The 18,443-nt window shown below is 45.3% G+C and overlaps 1 protein-coding gene across 3 annotated transcripts in view; it reads right to left on the reverse strand.

Annotated features, from left to right (window-relative positions):
- LOC142582307 (uncharacterized) overlaps positions 1-18,443 on the reverse strand; it is a 93,421-nt gene that overhangs the window by 61,032 nt on the left and 13,946 nt on the right. For 2 of the 3 annotated variants that reach the window (XM_075691867.1, XM_075691866.1), the window contains exons 5-7: positions 16,115-16,336; positions 13,482-14,015; positions 2,362-2,717 (exon numbers count right to left, since the gene is read on the reverse strand). In XM_075691867.1, coding sequence (XP_075547982.1) covers positions 2,362-2,717; positions 13,482-14,015; positions 16,115-16,336 — 1,112 coding nt within the window. The remainder of the gene's footprint in view (positions 1-2,361; positions 2,718-13,481; positions 14,016-16,114; positions 16,337-18,443) is intronic. The other variant, XM_075691868.1, reaches the window with a different exon arrangement.

The following is an 18,443-nucleotide window of genomic DNA, read 5'->3' on the forward strand; positions in this document are numbered from 1 at the left end:
TTCACTTCATATTGAGCTGTTGATAGTGCTTCAAAATGCGCAAAGTGGATGTGGCTAATATCTGTCGCTCAAGCTGGTGCAGGACAAAGCCAGTCTGGAGCATGCAGCACGGTCGGACTGGAGCATATGAGCACAAGTAGGCACTCAAGCTCCGTCGTGCACAAAGCAAATGCTGTGCATACGCACCACACTTGCACGTGGATGTGGTCTGCTAAATGTGGTCTGCTAAATAGCATAGACACCACGACCCCTGCAAAGTGCCGCGATGAGAACATGGCGATAAGCACATTGCTGCTTGCTGAAGACAAGCGTGTGTCTCGTCATAGGTACCAAAACCAGAAATGATGGCATCTATGTCAACATCCAAAACGTGCAGTTCAAATGTGTTGAGCTAAGCGCCACGGTCAGTAGGCGGAGAATTGTGGGCATCCCTGCTCTACCTTAGCCTACACAGTGCAAGTCATTGAAGGAGCCGAAGCACCGTGTAAGGGACATTGACTAGGCTTCAGCTGAACGCATTGAAGTAATTTTCGTGGCAAAGTATTTCTGAAATAGTCTAATTTAACTTCAAACATATTTCTCGACTTCAATAAAATGTCGTACAGGGCCCCTTTAATAAGAGTAGACTGTACTGTATATTGACATGTGTACTTATCTTTCTCAAGTGATCGTTTTTCATCAGCTAACAAATGTTAAACATTATCGCTCAGCACAGGAATGCCTGCATGTATTGGAAGTTTCTTGAATGTCATCGATGGTTCTATGCGCTGTATGTTATCACCGAAGCTTTTGTAATCTGGTTATATGCACGACTCGAATTGTGTAGTGCTTACTGGAAGACAAGCGGGCACCAGCGATTACTCTGGAACCTTCGATGACTCATGTATAAAAGCCGAAATGCTTGACCCACTGATCAGAGTTTCATGATGGCCGACTGTGCTCACCACTATCATGCTTCGAGTGTCACTTCCTTTGTGGGCATCGCGATTCAGTTTTACTACCGCGTTCTTCACCGTCACCATAACGTAACAATATCACAGTCTTGATTTCTATATATCCAAGTTACTGATAGCTTGCTACATCCTTGTTGTGCAATGCTACGAGACTCCCAAGCTTGTTCAGTACCATATTTTCTTGCCCAAAATGTTAAGCATTAAATTTGGTTAGAAATTTTCTGACATTCAGCTTTCTTGACTGGATTCAGTAATCAATTCAAACTATACTATTTGGTATTTGCCCACCCCTAATTAAAGGTATACAGGCGTTACATGCATTAACAGTACTTTTAGGTCCAAATGCAACTGCATCTGGAGAAATGCACAGAGCTTATAACAGGTGCTGTCTGCTAGAAAGATCTCAGATACAAGATTGGAGCTCTGGAAACTATAATTACAAGGGCTGTTTGTCATGAGTGACTGATGAAACACATGCAAAAGCAGGGTGAATGTGTGAAGATGACGACGATGCCAGTCGGTGAAACGAAGTTGGGAGCACCTTTTGGACACCTGATGTGTGAAGCACGTGAAACGCTTGAAGCACGAGAGAAGAGGAAAGAATAAAAAAAAGGCAAAGATGGATGAGCGGGCATTGCTGACACGGACATGGACTGGTGCAACGCATTGCCAACTGTGCTCTGGCGATGTGATTGGGATTCATTGGGGACCTGGAATGGAGAGGGGACCTCAGAGTTTGCCAGCGACAGTTCCAGCTCCTGAGCCCTGGCTACGGTGCCATGGCAATGCTCCAAGGCCTCAGTCCAGCCTTGTGAAGCTATCACCTGCCACCATTCAGTGCCACAGAGGCAACCGCCTAGCCCCGTCATCGACCAGGCGCACTACAGAGTAGGGCCATGTCCTGCCCCACATCAGCCACAGGTGCCCTGCCACCATTGTGGGAACCAGCCCTGTCAAGCAACATCGATGAAGGCTGAGGTCTGTGCCTCGTAAGCCTCTGGTGCTCTGCCACCAATGCAGAGACCAGCCCCGTCAAGCGAAATCGATGAAGGCTAACGTCTGCACCACGTCTGAGCTACGACAGAGTCTTGTGCACGTCGTAATTTTCAGACTGTTTGTTCTTTACCTTATCAGGAACTGAGAGACTGTAGCTTAAGTGTTGGGGTGTTGTGTATTACTAATAGCTAGGATATAGATTTAGCACATGTTTACAAAGTTATTGTTTGTAATATTTGTCGTTTTTTTCTTACTCATATTTGTTTTATAAATGTTTTTTTTTCTATCATGTACACGCTGTCTCCTGTCAGTTTCTAGAGCGCCCAAATTCGTGACACTGCTTGACAACAGCAAGCGACAACACTGGCTGAAGCACCAAGACCACAGCAGGGTGAATCAAATGAACACGCACTTGAGCTGGCCTCGGGTGTCCTCCAGGTCCCGCTCGAGTGCCTCGATGGTCTCGAAGAGCTCCTCAGCCTCATCTGCATCCAAGGCCGCAGGTGCTGCTACGTCCTCGGCCAGATTTGGTGCAAGGGAACCATCACGAAGCCCTTCACCTCCACTTGCACGGTGCCACCGCTCAGTCAAACGACGAACAGCCTCTTTGCAGCGAACATGGCGCGATTCCAGCTGCAATGGCACCACTTCAATGGCAACAGCCGAGAACTTAAGCGCATTCAGCGACTCCTCAAGCATGGACATGGCTGGGCAGATGTTGACTACCAGAGAGACTTGCCCACGTGTAGTGAAGTAGGCCTGCATCACCTACAAAAATCCAGAGAAAAAATATGCATATCCAAGGCACACCTTGGAATCATATCTAAAGCAACACCTATGTGGAACAGTTAATTAAATGCTACACAACTAAATAATGCATCCAATTGTACATTTTCATCCTATGCAACATGTAATGTCAAGCAATGTTTAAAATTAAATTATGGGGTTTAACGTGCCAAAACCACTTTCTGATTATGAGGCACGCCGTAGTGGAGGACTCCGGAAATTTCGACCACCTGGGGTTCTTTAACGTGCACCTAAATCTAAGTACACGGGTGTTTTCGCATTTCGCCCCCATCGAAATGCGGCCGCCGCGGCCGGGATTTGATCCCGCGACCTCGTGCTCAGCAGCCCAACACCATAGCCACTGAGCAACCACGGCGGGTATCAAGTAATGTTTGAAGCTGTGAGCTGTGTGGTGCATGATCATAATCTCACGGACTGGTTATGCACTACCATCATGCATAACTAATTCTGAAATGCAAATACGAATTCAGGTGGATGCGCAGTGCCAGATGTCAGTGCAGCAATGTTGCAACGACAAAAGCAATGTTGGATGCTTGTAAAAGGAAGAAATGGCGAAACAGTGAGACCTCAGTAAACCGTAGTTGGCTGGAAAAAGTATGCACTAAACGGTAGTACTGCTTAACCGAAATAGCGCAAGATCGCCCACTTACTTGTCAAAAATGGAACTATGAGAGATTGTGATGAAAAGGCAGAAATTATGCAGTATTTATGCACTTTGCGTGACAAAAGCATGTTATTTTCATCTGATGCTGCGGTGGGCTAGCAGCGACGACGACGGCCTCAAACTCACTGAAGCCATGAGCCAGCTTTTTCGCCAGTTTCCTCTTTTCGGCAAGCACCCTGGCAGACGGTAACGCGCAACATGTGCCACTGCCAAGCCTGAATCACCCGCGCTGTCGCTTTCCGTGTCGTCCTCACCATTGTCGTTAGGAGACACTTTGGCAATAACAGAGGCAACGATGGCGAAAAGTCGAACCTCGTAGCCGACATATTTATTTTCAGTTGCAGCAGCATTGCCTACCAACTTCTTCGCGTTTCTAAATGCTACACACCATAGTCAACGGTAGATCCCTCTCGCGTGCCAGCACCGACTTCTTCGTGCCATGTTCGATAGTACGAACAATGTCCAATTTTTCTTCCATGCTGAGCATCCCGTTTCTGTCCTAGCTTGCCCAACACCACAACACGGGCCACAATGCTCCGACTCTGGCAAGGCACCGAAGTGGTGATGTGGCTTCACCCTTCCAAGCACCCTCTGCGTTTACGCTTGGAGGCCATTCTGATCTCTGAGGCTCGTTGTTCTGCCGGGCCGACATACCACCATGATTTTGGGACGAAAAGCGGATGATGATGATGTATGGGGTTTTATGGCGCAAGAGCCACGTATGGCCAAAGAGCGCCATGTCTGTGGTAATGAGTTTGCAGTGTAATTATAATTACTATGAAGTTGGTGTGACGTGGCTGTAAAGGGGCCTTAAAATATACGCTCTAAAGTGCGTAAAATCTGTATAATAAAATTATGGCGATGACGTATGACTTGTACTATGAACATTTAGATGCATTTAAAAAGAATGATACGATAGGTAAAATATATCAGATTATAAGAAATGCTAGAGCACTACTACCTCCTTAGAGCCCTTGAAACGCAAGGGCCTGGAGGCATGTGCTATGCAAAACAATTATCGCAGTGGCATCCTCTGGAGAGAGGAGGCGTTACGAATGCATGGGACTAATAACATGTAAGACCACATCTCTGAGGAAACCTAGGACTGTGTCTATATTAAAAAGCGGTTCTGGACCAAGAAACGTTGCAGGATGAAGAGGAATGTGCTGTCAGTATGCTAAGGAAAAATGTCTCTTTCTCTCAGATTCGGCTTCCCGACACTCCAGGAGGACGTGGAGTACGGTCAGCCTCTCCCCGCATCTACCACAGGTTGGAGGCTCACTTTCGGTGAGTAGAAAGTTATGGGTGCCAAATGTGTGTCTTATTCTTAGACGACAGAATAGGACATCTGTTCGGCGCGATTTAGTATTCGAGGGCCAGAATCTTAACTGTGGCTTTATCAAGTGGAGCTTATTATCCGTTTCCGTGTCCCACATGTGTTGCCAGTGATCTCGCAGCCTCCTTCGCAAGAAAGGCCTCAGATCTGTGACAGGCACCTCAGCGGTAGGGTTAACAGCTTGCGATGCGATTGACGTGGCCATCTCGTCCGCCAGAACGTTACCCTCAATGCTCCTATGGCCAGGCACCCAGCATATAATGATACGCTGGTTAGATATGTACGCTTTACACAAGACGGTGTAGAGTTCATTAAGTACAGGATTTTTGTGTGTATAGATTGACATCAAGGCCTTCACACCGCTTAGGGAGTCTGTATAAATCGCTGCTTTTGGAAGTTTTGATTTTCTTATATGGTTCACAGTAGACAGTAATGCGTAGGCCTCGGCCGTAAAGATACTTGTTTCTGGATGCAGTACACCAGATTCTGAGAAGGATGGGCCGAAGGCAGCATAAGACACCCCGGCATTTGACTTCGAAGCGTCTGTGTAGAACTCTGCGCAGGAGTGCTTGTGCTGGAGTTCTAGAAAATGCATTCGGATTTCGATCTCTGGTGCGTGTTTTGTTACTTCTAAAAAGGATATGTCACATTCTATCAGCTGCCACTCCCAATGTGGTAACAGCTTGGTTGGATGCATTAGGCGAAGTTCGGGGAGTGGGACATGCATTTCATCACTAAGCTCCCTCACACGAAGCGAGAAAGGCTGTCTTACAGAGGGATGGTTATGGAAAAGCGTAGTACATGTCATATCGTTAACGGTGTTAAAACATGGATGTTGATGATTGGAATGTATTTTTAGGAAATATGTAATGCCGATGTAAGTTCTCTGTAGATGGAGCGACCATTCATTTGATTCTGTGTATAAGCTTTCAATCGGGCTTGTTCTGAAAGCGCCAGTGGCTAAGCGGATACCTAGATGGTGGACAGGATCTAGGATCTTTAGTGCGCTCGGAGCGGCAGAGTTATATACGACGGCACCATAGTCCAATCGTGATCGAATTAGGCTCTTATAAACATTCATCAGACACTTCCTGTTGCTACCCCATGTTGAGTGGGATAGAATTTTAAGTAAGTTCATTGTCCTTAGACATTTTTCTTTAAGATATTTAATGTGCTGTATAAAAGTAAGCTTGGAGTCTAGTATAATACCTAAAAATTTGTGTTCTTTGTTGATAGGTATTTGATGTCCACACAGTTGAACACAAGGATCTGGAACCAGGCCTCTTTTTCTAGTAAAAAGAACACAAGAGCTTTTGTGGGGGTTGATTTTAAATCCGTTTTCGTCTGCCCACTTGGAAACCTTGTTCAAGCCATGCTGTACCTGTCTCTCGCATACTGTGAGGTTGCAGGATTGAAGCCTATTTGTATATCGTCTATGTATACGGAATAAAAAATGGCCGGTGGCAGTGAAGCACGTAGTGTGTTCATCTTAATAATAAAGAGAGTGCAGCTGAGCACGTCTCCCTGGGGTGCACCAGTTTCCTGCGTAAAAGGATGTGACAATGCATTACCGACTTTTACTCTGAATGTACGATTTGACGAATAGCTTTCTATTAGGTTTAACATATTACCATGAATGCCCATTTCTGACAAGTCTCTCAAGATCCCGTAGTGCCACGTTGTGTCGTATGCCTTCTCCATGTCGAGGAATATGGATATGAAAAACTGTTTGTGTACAAATGCATCACGAATGTTTCCTTCAATACGCACAAGATGATCAGTTGTGAAGCGCCCCTCTCTGAAGCCACGCTGACAGGGATCACGCATTTTGTTCTGTTCAAAGAAATGAATGAGTCGCTGATTAATCATTTTTTCACATACCTTACAAAGGCAACTTGTGAGGGCTATCGGGCGGTATCTTGCCGCCAAGGAAGGGTCTTTACCCTGCTTAAGAACAGGGACCACAATCGCCTCTTTCCATGTGGATGGGAGGTATCCCGCAGCCCAAATAGTGTTGAACAGTGTGAGAAGTGTAAGTTGTGTGTCAGTATGTAAGTTTCTGATCATGACATACATGACTCGGTCAGGTCCCAGTGCAGTGCTTTTGCCTGTGTTCAATGCAGCTCTCAACTCGGCAATACTGAAAGGCTGGTTATACGGCTCATTCTGTCTGGATTTTCGTAAGATTGGCTTATGTTCTTATATTTCTTTAAGTTTAAAAAAGGATTGGGAATAGTTGATTAAGCTCGACACGCGCTCAAAGTGCTCCCCAAGTGAGTCTGCCTGAGCTTGCAGGGTATCGCCTTCTGTGTTTACTAAAGGGAGTGAATATGTTTGCCACCCTCTTATTCTATTAACCCTGTTCCATACTTTGGCCTCATCTGTATACGAGTTGATGCCCGATAAAAACTTTTGCCAACTCTCTCTCCTGGCCTGTCGGCGCGTTCTCCTACCTTGGGACTTTGCTTTCTTGAAGTTAACAAGATTCTCCGCAGTGGGAGAGGTGCGTAGCAAGCCCCACGCTTTGTTCCGTTTCTTTCGAGTGATCCTACATTCGTCGTTCCACCACGGGACACGCCATTTACACGCCAAGCCATTTACTTCCGATATGCATTTAGATGCGGCATCTATTACGAAGGCTGTAAAAAACTCCACAGCAGCATCAATTTCTAACAAAGACACGTCAGCCCATGAGATGCTAGTGAGAGCTCTGAATTTCTCCCAGTCAGCTGTATCAATCTTCCACCTAGGAGCCTGTGGTAGATATTTGTTTTCTTTAGGTGTTCTTAGCAGTATGGGAAAGTGGTCACTTCCGTAAGGACTGTTGATAACTTCCCATTCGAGTTCAGGCAGTATGCACGGGGAAACTAGGCTGAGGTCAATTGAAGAAAATGTTCTGTTTGCGAGAGAATAATATGTGGGTGCCTTCTTATTCAGCAGACACGCACCAGAAGAGAAAAGGAACTGTTCAACAAGACGACCTCGCACATCTATACGAGAGTCGCCCCACAGGCAGTTGTGCGCATTGAAATCCCCAAGGACAACGTAAGGTTCTGGCAATTCATCTATGAAGGACTGAAATTCATGTTGAGTTAATTTGTAATGTGGGGGTATGTAGAGCGAGCAGACAGTGATAAGTTTGTTTAGGAGAACAGCACGAACCGCCACTGCTTCAAGGGACGTTTGTAGCTGCAAACGTTGACACGCTATGGCTTTCTGAATAGCAATGGCGACACCGCCCGATGATGCGAGAGCATCATCGCGATCTTTCCGTAAATTAATATGCTGTCCAAGAAAGTTTGTGTATTTTGGTTTTAGGTGTGTTTCCTGTAAACACAGCACTTTCGGATTGTGTTTGTGGATGAGTTCTTGTACGTCATAAAGGTTTATAAGAAGACCTCTGACGTTCCATTCAATAATTTGTGTATCCATATTTAAAGTAAATTGGTGCTGTGTTTACGGAAATGGAAGTGATGCCTTAGTTTACAGAGCTCTTTCGAGGCCCTGTAACCGGGGTTTTGCCCTTTCTGGAGCGTTCGAGGGAGCCTCGCCGCTCCTTAGGCGCTTGGTGCGCCTTGAGTATAGGTGTAGTGTCCATTGCCTCTTGTGAGGCGCCGGACACGTGCTCTTGCGAGCGAGAAGTTACCAGCGAGGGTCCCGCCTTGGAGGGCAAGACCCCTGCGCCCACCAGCCCGGAGGTCGATGGGGCTCCCTGGGGGATTTGGCTGCGCCGGCTGCTGCCAGCGCTGGAAGGGGCCGGGGAGGTTGGGGCAGCCTCGGCTGCACCCACCTTCGGGGTCTGTGGCCCTGTCTGCTGGGTTGACGGAGCAGCGCTAGCTGCAACCGCCGCGGGGGCGGATGGCGTAACTGCCGACTCACTGGTTGTGGGTCGGACAGCCGCCGGTGACCGTTGTGTCACTGCCCCCTGATGCGTCACATCGGCAAAACTTTTCTTGGGCAGGTATGAAACCCGCCTGCGTGCCTCCTTGAATGAGATATTCTGTTTTACTTTGATCGTTACGATTTCTTTTTCTTTCTTCCAGGATGGACACGACCGCGAGTACGCGGCGTGCTCCCCATCACAGTTTACACAGTGGAGAGAATTCTCACAAGCTTCAGAGGTGTGTTCATGCGCGCTGCATTTCGCACAAGTTTGGCGGCCTCGGCAGCTCTGCGAACTGTGGCCAAAACGCTGGCACTTGAAACATCGGAGGGGATTTGGCACATACGGCCTAACACGGAGCTTGATGTACCCGGCCTCGATTGACTCGGGCAGGACACTCGAACCGAAGGTGATTATCAAGTGTTTGGTTTGGATTTCTTTTCCATCTCGCCTCATCTTAATTCTTTTGACATTTATGACATTCTGTTCACTGAAGCCGTCCAAGAGCTCAGCCTCAGTGAGCTCCAGCAAATCATCGTCCGAGACAACGCCGCGGGAGGTATTCATCGTGCGGTGTGGGGTTACTACAACTTGGGTCTCCCCAAATGATACTAGTTTATGCAGTTTCTCAAATTGCTTCTGATCGCGGAGCTCCAAGAGGAGGTCACCGCTAGCCATCCTCGACGCCTTATATCCTGGACCAAAAACTTCAGTAAGAGTCTTCGATACAAGGAACGGTGAGATTGTTCGCACTTTAGCTGGTTTTTCTGCGTGGATCACGTGAAAACGAGGAAAATTGTGGACTTGGCGTCCGAAAAACTGAAAGACCTCTTCGGTGCGCCCTCGTTTCTGAGGGCGATCAGGGAGTTGAGGAAAAGCGTTTTCCATAGGTACAGTTGGGTTTTCGGTCGCGATGCCGACCACCCACCATGGAGCCCAACAGGGGGACGCGACAGAAGTTCCTGCTAGAGAAACCTTGCCAATGCCAGCCGTACATCGCTGCTATAACCAAATACAGCATAACCAAGGCTGGCTAGCCACACAAGGTTAACCCTTGCCGCCAGGAAACTAGGAAGTGAGGAGAAGTGATGAGAAGACAGGAAAGATGAAAAAGGCGAAAGAGAAAGACGAAGGTTGGAGAGGAGGACAGGAAAAGGCGACTGCCGATTTTCCCCGGGTGGGTCAGTCCGGGGGTGCCGTCTATGCGAAGCAGAGGCCAAAGAGGTATGTTGCCTCCGCCGGGGGGCCTTAAAGGTCCAAGCACCCAGCATCAGCCCAACCTCCAGGATCCCCCTTTCCCCAGACACGGCTAAGCCGCGCACGGCTACACGCGGGAGGGTCCAACCCTCGTGTGCTCGGGTATGTGGTGTCGCAACACACCAAACGCCTGCTGACGCAGACGCCCCTGCGGGGGACGAAAAGTGGAAACACTACGTGCTAGCCAATACATATGCAATAAGCTGGTACGGTTCACGCAGATACAAAATGCATTATGTTCAATAGTCGCTGAGTCGATAAGTTCACTTTAGCACTTTTAAAACGAAACTACTGTTTAAGTGGGTACAGTTTAACGAGGTTTTACTGTAATAGGTGTGCGCACAAAAGCATGACATATATTTGGCTGCATTAAACAATTTATATACCTCTTGGATTACAATAGCATGTACCCATTCTAGACGATTGGCCAAGATTGGGCACATAGCCAGTGGCACATATTCAATGGCTAGATGAAATAAAATCAAGTAAATCAAATGGGCCATTGAATATTACGCGCTACTCAAAGAGGCAACCACATGCATGCAATAATCAAGCGAGGGCAAAAGGTGACTTGACAGGTGGACCGTAATATTTTCTCGAATTCACTTTGTTAATGGAAACTCATCAGGAAGTGATACTAGAAATCTTTGGTAATAAAGGAAACAGTTTACTATATTCAAAGCATCAATACAAAAACGTTTTTTCTCTGTCCCTTGGTCCTATTGGCCATCAGTCTGGGCCACTGTCCCTCCGTTCAAGTTGGGGAGACGGTTTCCTCCTTGCTTGCGATTTTTTCTTTCTTTGGACCCCTCTTCGTTCCCAGGGTTGTTTTTCAGTTTTTTTCCCGAAGACAGCCCTCGTTTCATTTCTTTTCTGCATTTTTCTGCAGACCCTGTCACGTCGAGGTGCGGGACAACTTCGTGGACGCAACATCGCAAAAAGTAGCAATTCATTCTTCTCTGAATAAGTACAATCATACTACCCTTGTTAAAAAAAACGCAAATGTTTACAAGGTCAACATTTTAGACGGAAAGTACTAGATCTAATTTTAACCTTTAAAGGGTCGAATTTTTCCACAAAAGCTGTGCTCCTGTGGTGATTGTCTTAATGCAGATTCCAGTATTAGCAAGCTATTGAAAACTCATGAATACAGCAAAAATTTATTGCAAGCAACATTTTGTCTGTTTACTCGCACCGACAGTATGCACACGAATACACTACACCAAGAGATCGAGAAAAATATCCACCAATATTCATGGCTATCAATTTGTTGTCCCAAAAGCACGTCTCATCAGAAGAAGAAACGCTTGAGCAGTTGCTGACATAAGAGGTAGTGCATGCGGCCATATTGAAATCACTACTGCACCCCAGCGTATGGGACAATGCATACAACAACCGAAGGCAAAAAAAAAAAAAAAGACTGGTACTTCAGAACTGATGCTACTGAAGAACTGATGCTAAACGATAGCATCTCCTCACACTGCATGCCTTGAAGGTAGCAGACACTCATGCAAGCTTGCGATCGAGTGCTCAAGAGGTAAACACGTTGAGTCGTATGCACTGGTAAGCAGAAACAATTTAAAATAACTTTGGGAGACTCCATAGAGATGGCAGCCCCTTTTAACAACCAGTAGTGTAGAATATGAGTGCGAAATATCAAACATAAGATTGGCGCCACACATGTAGGTCAAGAACCATGTGGGATGGATCAGCGGCGTGTACATGCCCAGCAAAAACACCCAAAGGGTTAAGATACCTTCATCGCCAGCAAAAAAGCATTCCACATAGCCTACGTTACATGCTGCAGCGTCATCTGGCATACAGAAATCAAAACAATTTCGCAGCTCTCAGGTGTCTAATGATGAAACATCAGCTATTTTGTCCTCAGCATGAAATGAGACAAGTCAAAGCCTGAAGCTCATATGCACAAGTTTCTAATGAAGTGGTGATCAATTGATCTATTGCCTGAGACAAAGCTGGTAGACCCCAGGGGTGGTGCCAGTCTGCTACAATAGTTCATGTTGCAACGAGCTTGGCTCCTGCGAATGTGACTTTCCCTCAAAAGACTTGTTTGCTTTGCACGCAAGTTCAATCACCTTTGCGTAACTCTGCTCTCATAGAGCATACAATATCTCGTCTCACATTAGGTCTGTATCCTTTAGAGAAGCCTCAAGCTAACAAATAATTGGACTGACTTTATGGCACAATTATTTCATTAGTATGCATAACACAGGTATGCTCATTGGCGCTACTTTAACAGTCAAAATTTCTTGGAGAGATGCGAACCCAGCAGACATGCAACAGGCCAAGTGCAGGTGGTGGGGGTAGGCGAAAAAGGCCCTGGTTTAAAAGCAAAGCAAAACACCGTTAATTCGGAAGATTAGATCCGTCCCCTGGACCCTGCAGGTGTAAGCATTATTTAATGCAATCAAACCCACTTATTTGGACTTATTTGGACAACTCTCAGATCTCGGCAAGTGCCGCAAATGGGCAGCACAAAAGACGAGAAACTGCGCTAGCGCCCAACTGAAACAAAGCAGTGGAGTCTGCATCGCCTCAGTCATCAGCGGAATTCATACGTGAATGACAGCAACACTACAATGCTTTATCCCTATTTGTGCCTTTAAAGCTTTTTCTTGCGTTCACCACCGCGCATAACACAACGTCGGCTGCGTGCCTTCATAGCTGTGTAGTCGCCGTCTATGACTGCATCGATAGCGGCTGCTTCGTCCGCAGCGGTTGCAGCAAACAGTAGTTTCGTTTTGAATAAATGCAAAGTTGTCAAGAATAAAGAGCACTGGCTCTATTGCAATGGACAGATGGTCTTTCGGCGACCAGCTCAATGGCGAAAAAATAATCAAGATGTGCGCGCGGTAGTGAAAAGAGCATCTCAGATGACGCGTGCGCCGCAACCGTGCTGCGCAGGAAGTCGCAAGGCCTTTATCGTTGCGAGCACCGATCAGTTACTAGATGAGAATAGCAGCTTCCGCACTGCTTTTGAGCAAAATAATAACAGAATTTGCCGAGTCATTCAGTAAATAAAAGTGTGTCGATGTAAACACTTGTTCAATTTCTTGATACCCTCGATAATTAGACATTCGCTTAATTCGGACATTTTTTCAGTCCCGTGAAATCAAAATTAACAAGGTTTCACTATACTATGTACGTTTGCGTGAACATAACTTGCAGAAGCCTGTCAAACTGCAGCCATCTTCAAAAGATACACTCAGTTGAACTGGCAACTAAACCTGCCACTTAAATATCTCTTTCACGGCATGTTGTCCAAATCCCTTGGCTGTTGACCACACACTTGAAATTGGAATGCAAGCAAAAAACTTTTCAACATTTTTACTTGCAATGTGCCTGCTGCAGGTATACATACTTTGCACAATGTTTCGATTGTGCAAGAAATAAATAAAGCAACAACCCCCCATTGTTAGTCTTTTTCATGACCATAAAATGCCAGTGTAAAAGCATGTTACAAGTGGCTCAAAGACAGCAAAACAGACAAAATTGCTTGATGTCAAGCAGCGCATTACTGAAATGGTGCGAACAAAATCTAGACACGTTACAATGCAATCATACCTGGGTGAGCTTGCTCTCTCGGAAGGGCACTGGAGCCTTCCTGGATGCATCCTTGTTGTTACGCAAGCCCTCCAGGCAGCGGCTGAGCACCATCAGAGAGGTGTTGATGCGGCCAGCTTCGCGAAGCCGTGACCCATCAGTGCCAGCTTTGGATGGCCTCTCCGAACCCGCCAGGTCGCAGAGCATTAACGTGCTGACATGCCAGTTCCGGCTACCATCCCGGCTGTCCACCCCAGAGGCTACGAGTCGCACAGTGAAGACGCAGTGGCTACGGCTCGAGCTGCGGTTTAGCTGCGTCTCGGCAAAGGTCTGGTTGTCCCGTGCCAGGCAGAGCAGCCGATGCGCTTCATCGGCCGAGTGCACAGGCACTTCGACAAGCCCACGCACAAATGCGCGTTTGGCCCGGTCTTCACCCAACTTGAGAATGGTGCGTCGCTGGCCCCCTTTTTTCTTTGAGGCTGCCTCACCTGATGGCAGCAGCAGGTCATAGATGCCCTCATTGTAAATTTCATAGAAGGAAAGCCACAGCAGTGCCTGTTGACAGATGTGGTAACGACAACTATAGAGAGTGACCCTGTGAAGAGTAATAACTGACATACCTCAAACTCTTCCCAGAATGTTTCCGCCATGAAAGCATTGAACCAGTTATCCATGTAGCAATTATACTTCTTTTTGAATTTCAGCACCTACCCACAAGCTTGATGTACACATGAAGTCTAGGATTTTATAGCAATTCCACTTATTTGGGCCACCTTTATGCAAGATAAGCAGCAAAAATTTTACTAATGTTTATCCCTTGCTCACTTTCGAAAGAAGCACATGTTGGTTAACTGATGAAGTTTCTTAGCCTGGTGCACATGCTGTCAAAAATTGTGAGAATTGCGTGAGAAACACAAACTAGGTGCTGTCTTTATGCCGCCTTTAGCTTCCTCCGCTCATGGCAGGTCATTTGGCACACAAGAAGCATAGCGCTTTCACCACTCTAAATTAATTGATAATAAAACCAGTTTTCATTAGACACAAAAAGAAAAATAATTTGACAATCGAAATTACCCTTCTACAATACCAGAAAAGCCACTTTTACCATGAGAAGAGGCATGGATAGCCAGAAAAGACAGGTGGCGACACTAATAGTCTTGTCCTGCACCAGCACACCATAATGTCATGGACTGACACTGTCTGCTCAGGCGTGGCTAGTCCCCCCCACTCCGCCCACCCCCCTCTTTTTAATCAATGAAGTTTGCCTATACTGTATGAACCACTTCTTCAAAGCAATACTAAAGAGAAACAATTTAAGCTGTATCAATAGAAAACTATTCTAAAATACCAAAAAAACAACTCTTACCATAGATAGACTACAAGGGCCAAAGACTGAATCTAGCAAGCGTCAAGGACTTTTATCGAGCCACAATGGCCCAAATAAGGGAATATAACCTAAAAATTCACGATTTCACACTGATGTACCGGCGCAGGGGTTTCAGCCCGAAATTCAAAAGATAGAACACTGTCCTTCATTTTCTCTTCTAATAATTGACGTCTTACTGTGAAATTAGCGAAAATATTTTGAAAAAAAAAATACCATAAAATACCAATCAAACACCCCACCCATGCAAGTGCCCCTTCCCATGATCCAATTTCGAGTTTTTGTTCACTGCCCCAACATTCCCTGTATTATCCTTATGTCCAGGGGGGTGGGAGGGCACTTGATTGGTATTTTACGGTAGTTATCAGCCTAAACTGATTTAGTATCCCTTTAAGAAAGACATCTAAAAACGTGAGATCACCCAAAGTTGTTCATCTTATTTATGCCAGTACAACTGCTCCAATTTCGGAAATTATGGCACCTCATCACATCCCAACTTTGGAAAAAGGAAAGCACTTACTGATTAAAATTCTTATATGCTTACTTCCCTCACAAAAACTTAAATTACCTACATGCTGTATCTGCAATCTCACTTAAGTCAAATGAGCCACCGCTATGATAGTAATCTTGTTCTCTTCTTCTGCGCACTAATCTTTCGAAATGCTTGGTTTGTGCACAAAATTATGTAATTACGGACTGCCAGCCAATGCTGCACATTTTCCAATTTTGAAGAAAGTGTTTTAATGTGTATTTGACAGATAGTATAACCAATTTTCACAATTTATTCACTGCGTTCGGATACCTCTTATAAACCACTACTATACCTAAGATACACTGCACTGAATGTGCCTTTCCCATTGTAATTTTTGTAGACACTGTCAAATTATAGCAACTGCAACTTTTACTTTGAGTTCTGATCATTCCTATAAAAGATTGCCCCACTGCTTAGTCTTTATACTGTTTTATGTTCTAAATACATAAAATAAGTATTCTAGAAGAGCCAAAGACTTTACTTGACAAGATTAAAAAGCATACGTTGAGCCACAAGAGCTCAACTTTGGGAAAATACTTTGAAATCCATGACTTCAAAATGATGAAGTGCAAAATTGATTAATGTGCGAAATTTTTTAAAGAGAAGCTGGCCCTCATTTCCATTTCTGGTGATTAACTTCTTACTATAAAATTAATGAAAATATTCAGAGGATAATTTACCAGTCCCAATTGATTTGTTGCCCACTGAATGTTGACACCACTGCAACAGCAAACTCACCTGTGCATTCTCACCATAGCCACCGTCACTGCTACGTGACAGGAACAAAGACCCATCGCTGTCATTAGCAGGCAGGTGGAAGGTGCTGAAGTCTGCAGCACTGCGGGCTCCCTTCTCACCCAACAATTTAGCTTTCTGCAAGAGCACCGAGGCCTCCTCTTCGGCACTGAGCGAGACAATGTCGTCAAAGCAGTCGGGGCGGACTGGTGCACCCTTGCACACCTGAGTGGAGCGAAGGAGAATTCGGGAGACATTCAGAAGATTACAAGCAGGTTGTTGGACTGTTGGGAGCTGGTGCCAAACAAGCAAGAGGTCTGCGAGACGCAGTAGTGGAGGACTCCAGATCGATTTTGACCACTTAGGGTTCTTTGCAACCAATGCTTGGCACAGAAGCATTTTTTGCATTCCACCCCAATTAGAATCTGGCTGGGTATGAAACCCAGAACCCTGTGCTCAGCCGCACAAAATGTGATAGCCACTGCAGTAGGTGGGAACACTGGCTCTATCTTATGCACAAGGGGTCCACCAGCCTTAACAGAAAATTTACAGACCCTTGCAGAGTAAGAGCTTAGAGAATTAGCAAGACAAGGAAATGTTGAGGACAGTAGCCTTAAACAATGTAATGTTGTGCCACTACAAAAAATAGCTACAATCTTGGCTAGAGGTCCTGAAAGAAAATTAGCTTTTCCATTTTCTTTGTGTTTAATGTGAAGACTAGGCTAAGCATGCACCAATTTTATGCGCCAGTGATAATAAGCGAGTGTATAGCCTGGTGTCTACAAAATAAATGCGAAGACACCAGCTCTCTCCAAAATTGCCTCATGCGAGCTACAAACTGAATTGCGGATGCTGTGCGATAGTTCAATGGTTAGCATTTCCGCCACAAAAGTGCACATTGCCACGAGATCAAGCCACAATGGCAACAATTGGTGAATAAAGTCTTTCTTTGCCAAATGGTGTTGTGGCCTGCCATGAACAGGCGAAACTCCAACATGCAATAAGTGGCTGATAGATGTCTGAGTGCTCCAACTTCAAGTCCCCATCACAGACTTCACAAGTAAAGCAAACATTAAAATAAGACTGGCTGCGATTGAAACCAGGGGTGGAATTGCTGGAAGAGCTGTCGAAATAATTTTTGGCACAAGAAAAGCTTGGATTTTATTGAATATTTTCATTTTGAAGCAGAACATCCCAAATCTGAAGCACCATAATGGATTATGTCATGGTCATTTTTACACTAGTCCTAAATGCTTACAGGTAAAGCATATTGAGGGGGGTATTTCAGCAGAACCCAGCATCAAAGGGCACGAAGCGTGGCTACTACAGATGAAGTTTCTCTCGTGCACTCCTTGGCACGAAGGCAACAAGGAGAAAAAGAGGCCAGTAGCTGCTTTAACTGGTAATTCACATGACATGAATGATAACCTTATGTGCAGGCTGCTCTGCTGACTGCGAACTGAAGGCCAGTGTAGGGCAGAAATGATTAACAGTGGTTTAACAAGGGATGTCATGGGAGCAAATGTTTTGGCCAGGGGACTTCAACAAGGTTTCGGCAAGTCCCCCTAGAGTAATTTTACAAGCGATCAAACATGCATGTCTGCTTGATATTTTTTTGTCTGGCGTATTTATCTGTTCTGCAGACAAATTCAAAGTGCATGGAACTGAAAAGTTCATTCCCAAGAAGCGTTCTTTGCAAGCAAAAAAAGAAAAAGAAAACCCTGAAGGTGGGCCGTGGACGTCTGGCGAGCTACTCTGAAATAGGTGGACGTTTTCTCGCTTCGTGGTTGAATCCAACGCAGTTGTGTCGAAAACCTCTGTTATTCGTTTTGATATGCTTGAATGCAAATAGCTTCCATGTGGTTTTTATGCTGTTCACAAAAAAAAAATATTTAAATATTCCGAACATAACCCAAATGTGAGAAGTTTTGTAACATTGATGTGCTTTCACACATTTTTTTCGTACAGGAACTTGAAGAGTGTCAAATATAAAGTGTTGCCTTACAACATTTCTGCAAAAGATTGTGTCCCTACAAAAAATACAAGGTAAGAAAGGAAGCTAAACAAACAAGTTTTTCCCAAAAAGATCATTTCAGAGAAAAACCTCCAGTCCCAATTTAAAAATTATTTTGGATGGAAGTCCACTTATGTCTGGCAAAACATGGGTGAGATTGTTTCCTCATTCGCTTTGTTCACAAAATATAATGGACCAAAGTGGCTCATGTTGAGCATGCTACCTTCAGTGCCTTTGCTAGTTGTCTATCAGTTTGAACTGTACATATATCTACAGTGCTGATTTCTTTGCTGCAAAAGAATGTCGTTCTGGTAACTC

Source organism: Dermacentor variabilis, chromosome 5 (genome assembly GCF_050947875.1).
Source record: "Dermacentor variabilis isolate Ectoservices chromosome 5, ASM5094787v1, whole genome shotgun sequence".
In the NCBI taxonomy this organism is placed as follows: domain Eukaryota; kingdom Metazoa; phylum Arthropoda; class Arachnida; order Ixodida; family Ixodidae; genus Dermacentor; species Dermacentor variabilis.